This window comes from Enhydra lutris, unplaced genomic scaffold, assembly GCF_002288905.1.
Source record: "Enhydra lutris kenyoni isolate GAN:26980312 unplaced genomic scaffold, ASM228890v2 scaffoldscaffold3, whole genome shotgun sequence".
Taxonomy (NCBI): Eukaryota; Metazoa; Chordata; class Mammalia; order Carnivora; family Mustelidae; genus Enhydra; species Enhydra lutris.
In genome coordinates this window covers 33960484-33976168 of record NW_019154087.1, presented here as the reverse complement: position 1 = coordinate 33976168, position 15685 = coordinate 33960484, and the positions used below count along the sequence as shown (strand labels likewise).

General features: G+C 33.8%; 1 protein-coding gene across 2 annotated transcripts in view; it reads left to right on the top strand.

Moving 5' to 3' along the window:
* Positions 1–15685, top strand: part of LOC111155171 (bone morphogenetic protein receptor type 1B) — a 99562-nt gene that overhangs the window by 41259 nt on the left and 42618 nt on the right. Inside the window, exon 2 of one of the 2 annotated variants that reach the window (XM_022515255.1) lies at positions 14337–14496. In XM_022515255.1, coding sequence (XP_022370963.1) covers positions 14337–14496 — 160 coding nt within the window. Of the gene's footprint in view, positions 1–14292; positions 14497–15685 lie in introns of those variants that run through there. The other variant, XM_022515265.1, reaches the window with a different exon arrangement.

Genomic DNA, 15685 nt, shown 5'->3' with positions numbered 1-15685 from the left:
CTTTACCTGTAGGAGTATGTTCCAAGTAGTTTTACCTGTCAAGCTGTCTTGGGAGTGCTTGTGAGGTGTAAGTTTGGGTGTGGCGGCAAGTTGAACATTGGCTTTGATTAGCCTCAGAATTCTGTGGAACAGAGCATTGGTAGGAATCACTGAATAAAACCATAACTCCTGGTTATCTGCCAAGTCCAGGTTGACTCTCTGACATTTTACTGCCATGGGGACTGTGATTCAGTTTCTTTGCCAACAATATGGCTTTAAACAGGGATAAAATACACAGACACTTTTAATTTTTAAACCATCCTATCAGCTGTGATTATGCTATTTTATGGATATAGATTATTTGATGTTAAATTATTTTTAAACATAGTAGTTACTTGCTTGTCAAGTTCATTACTTCTTGTATTGATACTTTCATTAAGATACCTTTAACCACGTTATAGTTTTGAGTATTTTCGAAGATTTTTAATTTATTTGAACATGTTGCTTGAGTTTCTCTAAATTCAAAAGCATATTAAGACCTGAGGGAAAGGCCAGCTGCTGTCTTATCTTTAGAGGGTTTACCTGTGATGTCCAAAGAACTGTATTCAATCATAATCACTTGTGTTTACTCAGGCTCATAGCTCTGCATTTGTTACCTACCAAATAAATAAATATAAATGTATATGTTGTCTGTTCAAATTTATGTGATATTTAATCCTTTTATGATTTGCTCAAGTCATAATCTAGCATCCCATAAAATAAAAAACTTGAATGATTGAAGCTTTCACTTTTTATCCAGATGTTTTGGGATCTCTTGGCAGGGCTTTTATGATGTAAAATGTTGAAAACATGATTATCCTACAGAGCCTGAGTGATGTGGTAATGTGGATGTGTGAGTGTGGTGAAAAGAGATGCAATTGCCAATAAATGGAAACATGTAGAGATATTTTATGATAAAAGCCCTCGTTTCTGTAGAGAGCCAGCACATCTCTAACATTTCTAAACTAATGTGTTTTCTTAACCTACTCAATAGTGTCAACAATAAACCGCGGAAATGAAAACCTGTCAGTATCCCTGGTTTCGGTACTTCTATTTTCTGTAAAAGATATTGGTTCATTACTGCCACCCATAGTCCTCTTCCCTCCTGTGCACCCCTACCTAGGACTGACTTATATTTGACAATTATACGTGGCATTATGACATCTATTTGATTGTTTGCATATACTGGTTTTTGGTTTTCCATATGTGGTTGATTTGTCTCACCATGTTCCATGTGTAGTTGATTTGTTTCACCAGCAAGATTGTTATTTTATTGGGGGCACTTCAAGTGGTCTGGGCCATTGTGTTTTGTGAATGGAATGGATTTAATGATTATTTGCTAAATAAATTAATGCACAATAAGAAAAAAATTAAGAACAATGTATTAGTTGGCTTTGCACAAATTTTCAATGTTTCTTAAACCCCAAACTCTGTATTTTATAGACTTTTTTGCTCACAGTGATGAAACTAGAAAGAAAGAGAAACTAAAAGTAAGTAAAATGAAGCAGAAGAAAGGGGAATTGAAGAGGGATAGAGAGTTGAGAGAAAGAGGTTGGGGAGAGAAGAAAAAGAAAAATAGGAAATAGAGGAATGTAGAAGATGAAGGGGTAGGGGAAAGGAACGAAAAAACTGAGACGGAAAGAAAAATCTGAAGAATGAACACACAAAAATTGAATCGCAAGCTTAAGCAGCACAGCAAATGACAGTGATTACTAATATCACTCTTTCTACTTGCAAGGAACTATGATAGATCTTTGCTTGGAATATCTCCTCCAGTCCTCACAGCAAACCAGTGAGTGCCAGTGCTCTCTGCATCTTGTGTAAGGAAGGTGAAGTGATTTGCAAAGGGCCCAGAGCAAGGGAATAGTGGAGCTGGGGCTTGAACTATTTTGTCTGTTTTAGCCTCTGTCTTGGTCAAGTCTGTGTCCACTGCATGGTGACCATACCTGATATGGTTTCTCATCTGACATTTCACTCCCCACCCGTCACCCCCCAGCATGCCCAGGAATTTACCACAGAATCTTACCTTTGTCCCTTTGTCCTCTGACTTCTGAGACTCTTGAAGGAGAAAGATTCATGTATAGGTAACATTATAGTTAGTAAGAGAAAGTCTACTCTCCCCTTAAACTATATGTGATTTCGCTTCGGCATTTTTCAATCAGACTCGTATTTGTATTTTGTTACTTTTTGAGAATTAACATACTCCAATTTTTTATTAATGACTGGGTTTCTTTGTTCATATTTTTTTTTCTAAATTTTTTTTTGCAAACAACTTAGAACACTTATCTTAAAATGGCTTCATATAATAAAACTTATCTGAAAATGGCTTCATATAATAAAAATAAAAATAAAATGGGTTAGGCAATGAGAATTGAGATTGGGCCTTTTAACTCAATAAACTTACTAGACAATAAATTAAATCACTGAACTGAGTTAAAGGATTCAAGTTTTAAATGATGAAAATAATTTAGTTATTTAAACACATTGTTTGAGATCACCAGAAGTTATTTTAAAGATTAATATTGTTTTTAAGCTCTGATTCAAGATTTATTCCTATGTACCATAAGCCTTTGTTTTAACCAATGTATTTAAATCAGTTTTGTTTGAGAAAGGGAATGGGCATTGGGTTACATTATTTATTATCATAACAGCGTGGATAGGAGTAGGATAGATCCTTCCCAAAGCACTGCTCACCAGTTTAGTACTTTTCAATGTTTCTTCATTAATCTTTTTGTCCAAGATACTTAAAGTATAAACTTGTGTGATAGGAATTTCAATTTCTCTTCTTGCTCCTGCCTGCCCTCTGGTGAAGATGGGGTAGAACAGTGATGACACTTGAAACTTTGTTAATTTTTGAGATATTCAGAGAGCTTAAAAAAAAAATGAGGAAAGGGGAAAGATTACCAGTAGATCCTGTGGCACAAAATAATCATATATCATCTTTCAAGGAATTTTGAAGAGTCAAATCCAATTCTCATTGTGTTGTGTATTACAATGTAAGTTTCCTTGATTAGAGACCTCTATTATTTATAAATTGTTTTGTGTTTTAATGTGACAGTGAATTCTGATATTCTCTTCACTGTGATGTATGAAACAGTTTTTTATATCACAAAACTTAAAATGTTTTATTTATTCTGTTTTTGAAGTGATAAGAATGTTACTGAGAAAAACATTTAAACCAAATATAGTTAAAATATACTTCAGGATATAATGGGTGAATATGGAAGTTAAAATTTATCTGTTGGAGACCTGTACTGTTGTAAATTCTTTTTTTTTTATATATATTTACTTTTGTTCTGTGTTTTCTGAATTTTTGTAAAAATCTTATTTTGTTTTTCTGTAAAAATCATGAGGAAGAGTACACAGTAATTTAAAATAATATAGAAATATTTTTAAAATAAATGAATTATTAAGCATATAGATAAAAAATCAGTTATTGTGAGGTTTTTACCAAGCTACTAGCTAATAATTGTCCACTGATCCCAAACAAATACTTTAAAGAAACTCTTTATAACACTGCTTTATTTGCTAAATTATGCAAGAAAAGATGCCACAGAAAACTTGTATTTAAGTATATACAAGTATACAAATAACTGAAAACATGTATATAACCGGAACATATATCCAAGTAAAGATATTCAAGATATTCAATAAAGATAACTTCCTATTTAAACTTCGTGATTGAATGGAAGTCACATACTATTGCATGATAATCATTAGGTTATTTCATGAAGTTTGATTAATTTGCCTAAAAAGTCTATAAATCTCTTAGGTATGAAAATCATAAGGAATATAAATATAATCTAGTTGCAATTCATTAAAAACACACAAATGAGCAAACATATGTCTTGAAGTCATCTTGTGGTTCATTTGTTCATTTGTTCATTTGTTCCCTAAAATCTCATGATCCTCTAAAAAAATGAAAACTAATTTTAGATAGGCTTCCACAGCCCTGTTTTTTATTATCAGGGTAATTTCAATAATTAACTATTTGTGTTAACTATAATGTAACCAGCTATGCCAGGTGGACAGTATTTGAACTGTCTGAATTCACACTGCTAAGTTAAAGATTATTATTAGAGAGACTGGGAGGGGGGATGGAGGGGGTAGGAGGGAGAAAGGAAAGTGAAAAATGGAATGTGCTTCTAAAGAGTGATTTACTCAGTGAAGTATTCTAAGAAATTTCTAGAAGTAGACTTTTTCCATTTTTCCCCTTACATTCTTCTGTCAGGTTTATTTATAATTCTGTTATTAGAATTAGAATTAGAATTAGAACTAGAATTAATTAGAAGCTGTTAACTATTTAGCTTTCCTTAGTAGAAGATTTTTTATACAGATTTAACCTGTTGATTTAGAAAATATGATGTACTAAGTTATATTTAATGTTTCTTTAGTAGTTATTTTTCAATTGCTTTTGATGATTATCTTTTATATAAAATTTAATACAAAATCAAGTAAAATGAATATCTAATTAATAAAGAATCTTACATTATTTGAATGAGCTGAATAATCAAACTTTTTTATCTCTTGAAGTCTGCCTTTCTCCTGTTTCAAATGGAGGGATACTAGAAATCTAATAAATATAATGACATGTAAAAAATACAATTTGATAATTGTCTTAATCAGACATCTCATATTTAGGATAAATCTGCATGATTGCTATTCTATTGTTTATCTGGATGTTCACATTTATCATCGATATGTACCTTTGTCTTTTCTTCTAATTCTTATTTCAACATCATTATTATCTGGCTAAATTCATGCTTTTATAAAATCATTATTCTTTGTATATTCATGTAATTGTGCTTTTTATGTCTTAGTTGATGCGTTCTGTCTTTTCTTTGTTCCAAAATGCCTGGCTTATGTTTGTGAGGCTGGCTTAATTTTGCAGAAATTGAGTATGGTTTTATATGAAAGTTACTTTTTACAGATAAATCCCTTTTCATAATTAACAGTCGACAAAATAGTCCAGTTTCTTATTGTCCCTTTTTCTTAAATGGGAACTGGCTATTAAGAAGATCTTAATCAGTAATTAAGAGCCCCCCCAACAAATAGAAGTCCAGGACTAGATAACTTCACTGGTGAATTCTGCCAAACAATCAAAGAAGAATGAATACTAATTCTTCTCAAACTCTTCCAAAGAACAGAAGAGGAAGGAGTACATTCAAACTCATTTTATGAGGCCTGCAGTACCGTGGTACTGAAACCAGACAAGGATGCCACAAGAAAAGAAAATTACGAACCAATATCCCTGATGAACACAGATGCAAAATTCTCAGCAAAGTATTTGCAAACTGAATACAACAGTACATTAAAAGGCTCATTCACCATGATCAAGTGGAATTTATTCCAGGGGTACATGGATGGCTAAACATCTGCAAATTAATAAATGTGATATACCACATTTAAAAATGAAGAATAAAAATCATATGATCAACACAATAGATACAGAAAAAACATTTGGCAGAAATCAACATCAGTTTATAATAAAAAACTCTTGACAAAGAAGGTATAGAGGGAACTCACATCAAAAAATAATAAAGACCGGGGTGCCTGGGTGGCTCAGTGGGTTAAAGCCTCTGCCTTCGTCTCCAGACATGATCCCGGAGTCCTGGGGTTGAGCCCCTGCAGCCCGCAGAGCTCTCTGCTCAGCAGGGAGCCTGCTTCCTCCTCTGTCTCTCTCTGCCTGCCTCTCTGCCTGCTTGTGATCTTTATCTGTCAAATAAATAAATAAATAATCTTAAAAAAAAAAGACCATATATAAGAAGCCCACAGCTAACATTATATTCAGTAGTGAAAAGCTGATAGCCTTTCTTCTAAGAGCAGGAATAAGACAAGGATGCCCACTCTTACCACTTCTATTCAACATAGTATTGGAAATCCTAGAGCACTTACAAGAAAAAGAAACAAAAGAGATCCAAATTGGAAAGGAAACAGTAAAGATGTCACAGTTTACAGATGCAAAGGACTTCACCAAAAAACAGTAGAACTAGTAAATGAATTCCAGTGAAGTTACAGGATATAAAATCAATATATAGTAATCTGTTGCATTTCTATACACTAGTAATGAAATATCAAAAAGAAAAAAATAAGAAAATAGTCTCACTTACAAAGGCATCAAAAAGAATAAGATACCTAGGGATAAATTTAACCAAGGAGATGAAAGATCTATACACTAAAAACTACAAGTCATTGGATGAAAGAATTGACACAAATAAAGGGAAAAATATCTCATGCTCACAAGTTGTAAGATTTAATATTGTTAAAATGTTCATACTACCCAAAGCAATCTACAGATTCAGTGCAATGCCCATCAAAATTCCAGTGGCATACAATTCTAAATAATGTTTATGGAGCCATGAAAGTCATCAAATAGCCAAAGCAATCTTGAGAAAGCACAAAGCTGGAGGCATCATGCTCCCTGATTTCAAACTATAGTCGATCCTTTAACAATGTGGGTTTTAGGGGTGCTTATCCCCCATGCAGTAAAAAATTCATTTATAACTTTTTATTTCCCTAAACTAGTAGCCTACTGTTGACTGGAAGCCTTACCAAAAACATAAACAATTGATTAACACATATTTGTATGTTATAGGTATTATATACTATATTCTTAAAGTAAGCTAGAAAAAAGTAAATGTCATTTAAAAAAATCATAAGACAAAATACATTTACAGTACTGTACTGTATTGAAAAAACCTACCTATAAAATCTGCACATTTCACACCAGTGTTTTTCACAGGTCAACTATATATTATAAGACTATAGTAATCAAAACAATATGGTATTGTCATAAAACAGATACATAGATTGATAGAACAGAAAACCTAAAAATAAACCCCTGCATACATGGTCAATTAACTTGGCACAAAAGAACCAATAATATATAAATAGGAAAAGACAGTTTCTTCAGTTAATGTTGTTGGGAAAACTCAACCAATCTTAGACCATACACAAAAATTAACTCAAAATGGATTAAAACCTCGATCTTAAGACCTGTAACCATAAAACTCATGGAAGAAAACATAGGCATAGGCTCCTTGATATTAGTCTTGGTGATGATTTGTTGGATCTGACCCCAAAAGCAAAGGCAAACTAAAGCAAAAAAAAAAAAAAGAAACAAACAAAGAAACAAACAAACAAGTGGTACTATATCTCCAACTGAAAAGCTTCTGCACACGATAGGAAATCATTGACAAAATAAAAAAGGCAACCTACTAAGTGGGAGAAAATAGTTGCAGATCATATATCTGATAAGGGATTAATATCCAGAATATATGAAGAACTTGCACAACTCAGTAGTAAAAAAAAAAAAAAAAAAAAGATTTGAAAATGGGCAGCAGGTCTGAATTGATGCTTTTCCAAAGAAGACATACAGATGCCAAACAAGTACATGGAAAGATGCTCAACTTTATTAATCATCAGGGAAATGCAACTCAAGATCAGATTTTACATCACACCTGTTAGAATGGTTGTTATCAAAGAAACAATGTACAAATGCTGGCAAGGATGTGGGGAAAAGGAAACCCTTGAGCCCTACTGTTGGGAGTCTAAATTGGTGCAACTGCTATGGAAAACAGTACGGAGGGTTATCAAAAAATTAAAAAAAAAACACCTACCATATGTCCAGCAATTTCACTTCTGGATATTCATCCAAAGAAAAAGGAAAATACTTAACTTGAAAAGATATATATACCCCATCATCATTGTTGTATTATTTACAATAGCCAAGATACGGAAACAACCTAAGTGTCCATCAGTGGATGAATGGATAAAAAAATGTTGTATATAAGTACACACTGAAATACTATTCAGTCATAAAAAGAAGGAAGTCTTGCCATTTGTGGCAGCGTGGATGGACCTTGAGGCCATTATGTTAAGTGAAATAAGACAGAGAAAGACAAATACCAGATGGTCTCACTTATATGGGGAGGCTTACAAAACAATACAAAACAAAGAAGTCAAGCTCACTGATAAAACAGATTGGTTGTTGCTAGAGGCAAGGGATGGGAGTAAGTGAAATGGGTGAAGAGAGTCAAAAGGTACAAACTTCCACTTATAAATAATTCATGGGAATTTAATGTGCAGCATGGCACTGTGTAATATTGTAATACAGTTAATATGTAATACACCTAACAATACCATATTGCATATTTGAAAATTGCTAAGAGAGATCTTAAAAATTCTCATCATAAAAAAAATGCATGGTAATGGATGTTAATTGGGCTTAGTGTGATCTTTTGTAATATACACACATGTTCAATCATCATGTTGTACACCTGGAACTTATATAATGTTGAACGTCAGTTATATCTCAACAAAAAAAAGAGGTTACAATTTTTCTTTTTAATAGATCCTTAGAGTTTAAGATAAATCTAATAAGATCATCCTACTAATCATTTAATCATTCTGCTGCTACTGCTTCTCTTCCCCTTGTCTTCTGTTAATCTCCAAATTATCACTCAATTATTTTATCTCACAACTAGAAATATTAATTATGTGATAATGAATTTCATTTCACAGGGAGTTAAACACATATAGATTAATTGACTCCTAAGTAGCAGTTGAAGACTTTTACATAAATTACTCTCTTGATTTGATTATTTTGGCAAAAGCAAGTGAAGAAGTCTCCAATTGTCTCATTTGCATTTAACCATTCATGTCTTTAATGATGCTAATTAAAGAAATCATTTTATCATCTCCAGCACTTTTACTTGTACAGGTTACATTGTATGAATGCGACCTAATATGCTTATTCAGGATCTTATCTGTTAACTTGCTTTATAGAAATAGTGTCTCTATTATGAGCTAGCAATATTTTTTTCTCTTTTTCTTTTTCTTTTTTTTTTTTGTTCCTGAGGAGTGTGTTTCTGGTAAAATGATATACATTCTGACTACATGTTAGTGTTAAGTATTTTAGAAAGATAATGCAGCCCTACCTCATCTTTACAATTTTTAAAGAAGGTATGGTTTTTAACTGATTTGTCTAGTGTTTGAGACCAGGAATTGACAGAAACTTGCTTGGAGCTAGCAGACTCAGATATCTTTCCATATTAATAACTGAAGTAGTTAACTTAGAATGTTCTACAGAATGCCTCAAAATAGATTGTTGGTAACTTGCAATATAGATTGAGGCATACACACATACAAACACATAAAATACGGTAAACCATAGTGGATTCAGGGTCACTACCAAGCCAATGATCATTGGTTCGGTGGTGTATCCCATAATGAAGATTATTTAGGGAAGTTTCTTCTTCCTTGCTGGATTTTCTTTTTAGATTGCCTGAGTTTTCCTTGTTCACTGATGTTCTTTATTCCCCATCAGGCTATGAGACTAATTACTTCCTTGTTTTGAACTGAGAAGCAGTTTGCAAATGCATTTAAATAGTTCCAGCTACTATCTAGAGCTACTCCATGGATCCAGTCTGATGTAGAAACACAAATCATGGTCCTTTTAAATGCAAGCTATGAAAAATTTCATGATGCAAAATATGAAAATTTCATGATGCAAAATTCAGTAGTCCTTGACAGAGGTAATTAAATTTTCCACAAGAACCAAGATCTTCCTACATTTCATCAATATGCACATATATATGAATCCTTCATTTTTTTCGCACACACACAGACTACAGAGGATTCATCATATGAGATATATTATTTCAAAACTTGCTAATTTTTGTTTTAACATAAAGAGGCTGGCTTATTTTTTCTTAAAGTATCCTTCCAACTTCTTCTGTTTAGTAATGAATGCACCTGTTCTTTTTACATTTGTTCTTTTGGTATTTTTTCTCCATTTCTCTAAGCAAATAATTGTATGGCTACCTCTTGATTATTCAATTTTAGGCATTACCTTTGACTTTCCACTTTTGAAGCTTTACCACTCTCTCCCACTATATACATATTTCCATCCCCTATGCTTTATGTCTAGAAGTTAAAATGTTATTTGTTTCCTTAGATTCCTATATTTCCTTCACAAATTAATTTCCTAACTCTTGATCAGTTTAAATTTAAAACACCTGAGTTATTGTATTAATTTTAACTTCTTAGATTTCTTCTCCCTGAATTTTTGGACCTGCCTTCAGTCAGGCCTGATATTCCTCCTGTCCAGTCACAGTTTTCATCTTACCAACCACCTTTACCATTGTCTTGGAGAGTATGCTTCTCCTTGCACTTGGGTTGGATCTCCCATAGCAGAAACTCCTTTCTTCTGTCTTCTTGTTTACACATTCATTTGGAGAGAGCCTCTCTTCCAGTAGCTTCCTGAGAGAGGGGTATGAGAGGTAAATTTTTGACACCTTGAAAATCTTCAGTTTTTTTTCATATCATATTTGATCTGTGATTTACTCAAGTATTGATTTCTGGATTTGAAATACTTTCTTTTCACAATTTTGAAGACATTACTCTATTTTATTCTACTTTCCAGTTTTGCTATAGAAAATTCAGTGCTACCCTTACTTTTAATCTCTTTTATATACATAAAATATATGTTATATAAGATCTCCCTTTGCCTGTCATGTTATATATTTTACAACATACCTTGGTGTGTCGGTCTGTTCATATACTCTATGAATCCTTTCAAACTAGAAAACCATGATTTTCAGTTATGGAAATGGTACACAATTTATTTATTTGATGATTTCCCCCCTCTATTTTCTCAAGTCTCTCTTTCTGGAGATAATATTATTACTCACATTTTGAATTTCCTAGATTGATGCTCTAATTTACTAATTTACTGAACTCTTCCATCTCTGTGTTTAGACCTACAATGTGGGAGATTATCTCAACTCACCTATTGGGATTTTAATTTATGCAATCATATTTTTAGAGTTCCTTATTTGTTACTCCCTTTTGGTAGCAACACGTTCTTGTTTCATTTACGTATTTTTTTAATGAGAATGACAGTATTAATTGTAGTTTTTTAAAGTTTTTTCCCCATTGTATGTTTTTTTCCAAGTAGATTTCTTTTGTGTGTGTGGTTTCTTCTCAATATTTGGTATTTGAGGTTTTCTTCATATATCTAGTGACCCTGAATTAGTGGCTTGTGCATAAGAGAATGGATCACTATAAGATCTGATTAGAAGTTCCTTTCATTGGGTAGATCTTGTCACCAATGGGCCTCACCATATAATATTGCAGGGCTGTTTTGCTGAGAAATCTCTAATATCCCTGTCTTTGGGTATTTTGTTTGTCCTTGACCTGGTCAAATTCCTGAGTAAAGAAGAGATAAGCCAGGCTGTATCAAGTTCTGGAAGCCATGTAGAGGGAGAGGACAGGAGGAGTTGACAGCCAGTGTAGATGGTCACTGAATGTTTGCAGTAAGATGGTACCCCTTGCCCTCCCCTGTGCTTAGTTTTCTACAGCCCTTCACCTTGATGGTAAAAGAGGAATTCATAAGGAAGGCATCTCAGTGATAAGTATAACAGATTTACTCTTTCAGTCTTCTGCGGGGATGCAGGGGAAGGGAGGGTGGAGATGATGTTACCAGTCTTTGGGGATAAGAGAGGGCAGATGAACTATACTTCTCAAAGCCACTTCTGGTACCACTCTGGGGTCTTTTTGGAGTTAAGTGGTAAAATGGGTTTGCTTTTTGGCTTTTCTCCACCTTTGGACTAGGAGTCAGCATCTTTGCTTAGTTAAATCAGTTAACTGCTTTCTTTCTGCTTACCTGGTTTTTATTGATCTCTTTTATATTGTAGGTTCTTTTTTTAAGGCTTTTTTCCTGTTATTCTAGTGGGATTCATAACTAAAATACTTTTTAATCTACCTTTCCAACAAAAAATGTATTTTAATATTTTTCTTGCCAATAACTATATTTCCACACCAACATTTTAATGACTACATAGGAATCTCTTTTTAGAGCTCTGACCTGTCCACTATTGTAAACGTGGGTTGTTAGAAGCAATATTGCAAAGAACTTCCTTCTAGCTAGAATTTATATCAGTCTTTAATTAAATTTAAAATATAAAAAAATTATGAATCCTTTCTTAAAGTATTTTTACTAAAAGACATCTTATTTCCGATATTAAGAAGATGTTTCCTTTTCTAACAGAGACCTTTCAGTATAAACATTCCATTTAACCACTTTTCCCACCAGATGGGAAATCCTGTGTATCTTCAGTTCATCGTACATACACAGGCTGTGCCTGGAACAGGAAAGGCACCCGATATATATTTGCTAATGAGACATATGCATAATAAATGAATTTTAATTATTTTGTTTTAAAACTTCAAAGTGAAGGGGTCTGGTATGAAGGAAGCAGGATGTAATAAATTTTAAATAACTTATTTTCATCACTTTGAGTTACTTCGAGGTTACTCAGGTCATAAAGTTAGCAAGACTGAGAACCAGCTTTAAAAAGAAGGAAGCCAGCATGGCAGGGTGACATACAGGTTTACCAACGCCCACTGCACCTGGATAGCAAGCAGTGCTGAGGTGTTTATGCAGGCAAACTTGTAACAAATGGCTTTAAATACAAGATACATATAATATGTTTACTTTGGAATTTAAGGATAAGCCTCCTATTGTATAGAGATAACATATATCTATTGCAATGAATTATATGGTTGGATTAAATAAATAATATTAGCTTAATCTAGTCCCGAGTTTCTCAAAGTGGAGTCTGCACATGATATGTCTCAGAATCTCATGGGATCTTGAACATTCACTTTCCTTGGCTCGCCTGAAACCTATGGAATCAGAATCACTGTGAGTGGCCCGGGATTCTCCTCTAACAAACTCTGCCTGTGCGCATGACAATCTACATGTCTTCGCTAGACTAAAATTTAAGAAACTTTGAGAGAGTTAGGTACATGTCTTATATAAATTTGAACAATCTAATGAATTAAGAATTAATGATTGGGGATTTTCTGGTGAAAGGTTTTAATACATTTTATTGTTTTCCCCTTCAATTATTACTTCTTAGGAATTTGCAAAATTAGCTTACCATACAGAAAGTCAGGAAAAATTATATATATATATATTTTTTAAACTTCTCCATTCTCTGATGTGACCAGTGGCTAGAGGCATTAATTTGTGGTTTAAGGAATGAATGTGTGCACACTGCATAATGCATCTATTGAGTATATTGCATCTTTGGCCTAGAATTTCTGTTTTTTAACCCAATATATTTTAGATAATATTTTTGTTGAGATTTGTTTTAATTATAGGCAAGTTCGATGTGTTGTGAGAGAGATGGGTAAATCAAACATTGCTTGGGTTGACAATTTAAGCAGTGACATAGCATGTATGAGAACTCCTGCCACAATGTCTGGATCATAATAGGTATCAGTTAATGCATGTCCCCCTCGTGAGCATCATTACTTTCCAAAAGTGGTGGTAGAGAGGGAAAGTATGAAAACCACCTAAGTGGTAGTTCACCCTATATGAATGAAATCTTTCTATTTAAAATGTAAAAAACTTAGATCTTTCTAATAATATTAGCTAACATCTATCAAATATTACTATGTAACATATGCATCCGAAGCTGTTGACGTGAAGTAGGTGCTTATAATTATCTCTGCTTTAATGATAAGTGAAGCACAATAAGATTATATTATAAAGTTAACCAAGGTCAACCAACTGGTAAATAGTAAAGTCTAATTATGAACTCAGAAAATCTGTCTCTAGAGATCGCATCTACTATCATATCCTGTCTTCCATTCAAAATGTACAACCATTGCTACTATAACAGAAAGGCACTTTTCAGGTGAAAGCTGATGGGGAAGATGTATCGTTTGATGTATCTTAGTGATAACTAAGTTTTCATCTTCCTACCAATTTTGCATATTGAATATTTCTAACAATTTCCTCAAAAATAAATGATACACCTAAAGTAAGGAGACTGGTAGGAAGACAGTTTTAGGGCCCAAACAATCTGGGTTTAAGTGCTGGCTTCATTATTGATTAGCTGTGTGCAGATCACTTAAACTTTGAGTCTTTAATTTCTCATCTGCAAGTGGGAATGATATTTACCCATACCGTTACCATACAGAGTAGAGATGATCTATACACTAGTGCTTGTTGAGCTCATTGTATTCAATCAAATACAACTCTTAAAATTTATTGTATACGATGCTATCCTCAAAGGGTTATGAGAATTTCTGTACTTTATATGAGACATATATTACATAATTATAATAATTCTATAAGTACAGTTATATTGAGCTTCAAAATCTTTAAAATAACTGCTTTATATTTAAATCTTTAAGTCTCATAAGTACTTAATATGTTGTTTAATCTCATTGTTCCTTTAAGTAGAAGACTTTGGCTGGGTTATCCCACAGATACTTAAACTCTTACTCTTTGTTCTTTTCAGCAAATTTACTTGATAACATGCTTTTGCGAAGCTCAGGAAAATTAAATGTGGGCACCAAGAAAGAGGATGGTGAGAGTACAGCTCCCACCCCTCGTCCAAAGATCTTGCGTTGCAAATGCCACCACCATTGTCCAGAAGACTCAGTCAACAATATTTGCAGGTTGGTCATATGAATTACTTAAATCTCATTTTAACAAAGATTCATGCTTTTTTGACTATGGAACTGTAGGCTGATATTTTCTAAAAACACATTTTGGGGAATAGTGCCTAACTCCATTGCCTCTCAGAGCTGTGCCTGTGTTTGGAAAAGTATTAGATTGCATTTGGGCCTGAAATGGTGCTCTGAGAGTCTCCTTCCTTGCTGCAAATATCACACATGTATACAAACATAGAACACAAGTCCCAGGCTTGGGACAAATGTCAAGGAGCAAAAACCAATTGTTTTCTTTCAAAAAAACTTGTCCTCAAAATAAATTCAGTAGCAGGTGGTGTCAAATGTGTGAGGATTTTTATTTGTTTTAACCATTCATCATATCAATGGTGGTTAATCTTTTGGAAAGAACACGTGAGTCGTTACGAATATTCACTAGCTTTGGGAAGCGGTATAGTGAGAGAGCCCACATGACGAGCCTACCAGAGGTTAGGAAAGACATTGTCAGAGTACTAGACAATAAATTCCTCAGTGGATAATCAGATTTGTATCAAGACTTTATTTGAAACTGGACTATTTACTGCTTTCTTTCATACACATCTTAAAGCAGCTACATCCATTCTGGTGGACACTGTAGCCTGCCTTTACGCCCCCCATGGGGACAGCAGTGGGTAAAGAGGTATAGTGTAATGAGGCCAGTGTGCCCAGGGAGACATGGCAGAACAAACCAGACAAGTGCAGATCTCAAGAGTTAAAATGGCAGGAAAGAAGAATCTCTGTCAAGAAGGGTAATAGACCCAAATGGGAAGATGGGCTGCTGGGTTTGAAGTCCAGGCAGAGTATCTGAGCAATCATTTGGAGCCTCTTTACCCAGGAAGGAGCATGAAGCTGAGCTGAATGCTTTTTTTTCTTCCTGAGAAAGAAAGCATATCATGAGATATATATAGCTCAAGAAAGATGTATTAACTGAATGACATGGAAGAATGTTGGGTGTATTCATAAATACATATCTCCTTTAATCAGCAAAACAACTCAGCATGGTAGGGCATGCTTATTTCTTAAAATTAGCTGTAAGGAATTCAGGGCCCAGAGAAGTCTAGTAACTCAACTCTTATATGATAGAACAAAGTTGGGATTGCTGAGTTTTGTGCTGTGGTAAAATGATTCCAGAGGTCAGACGTATTTCCTGGGAAACACT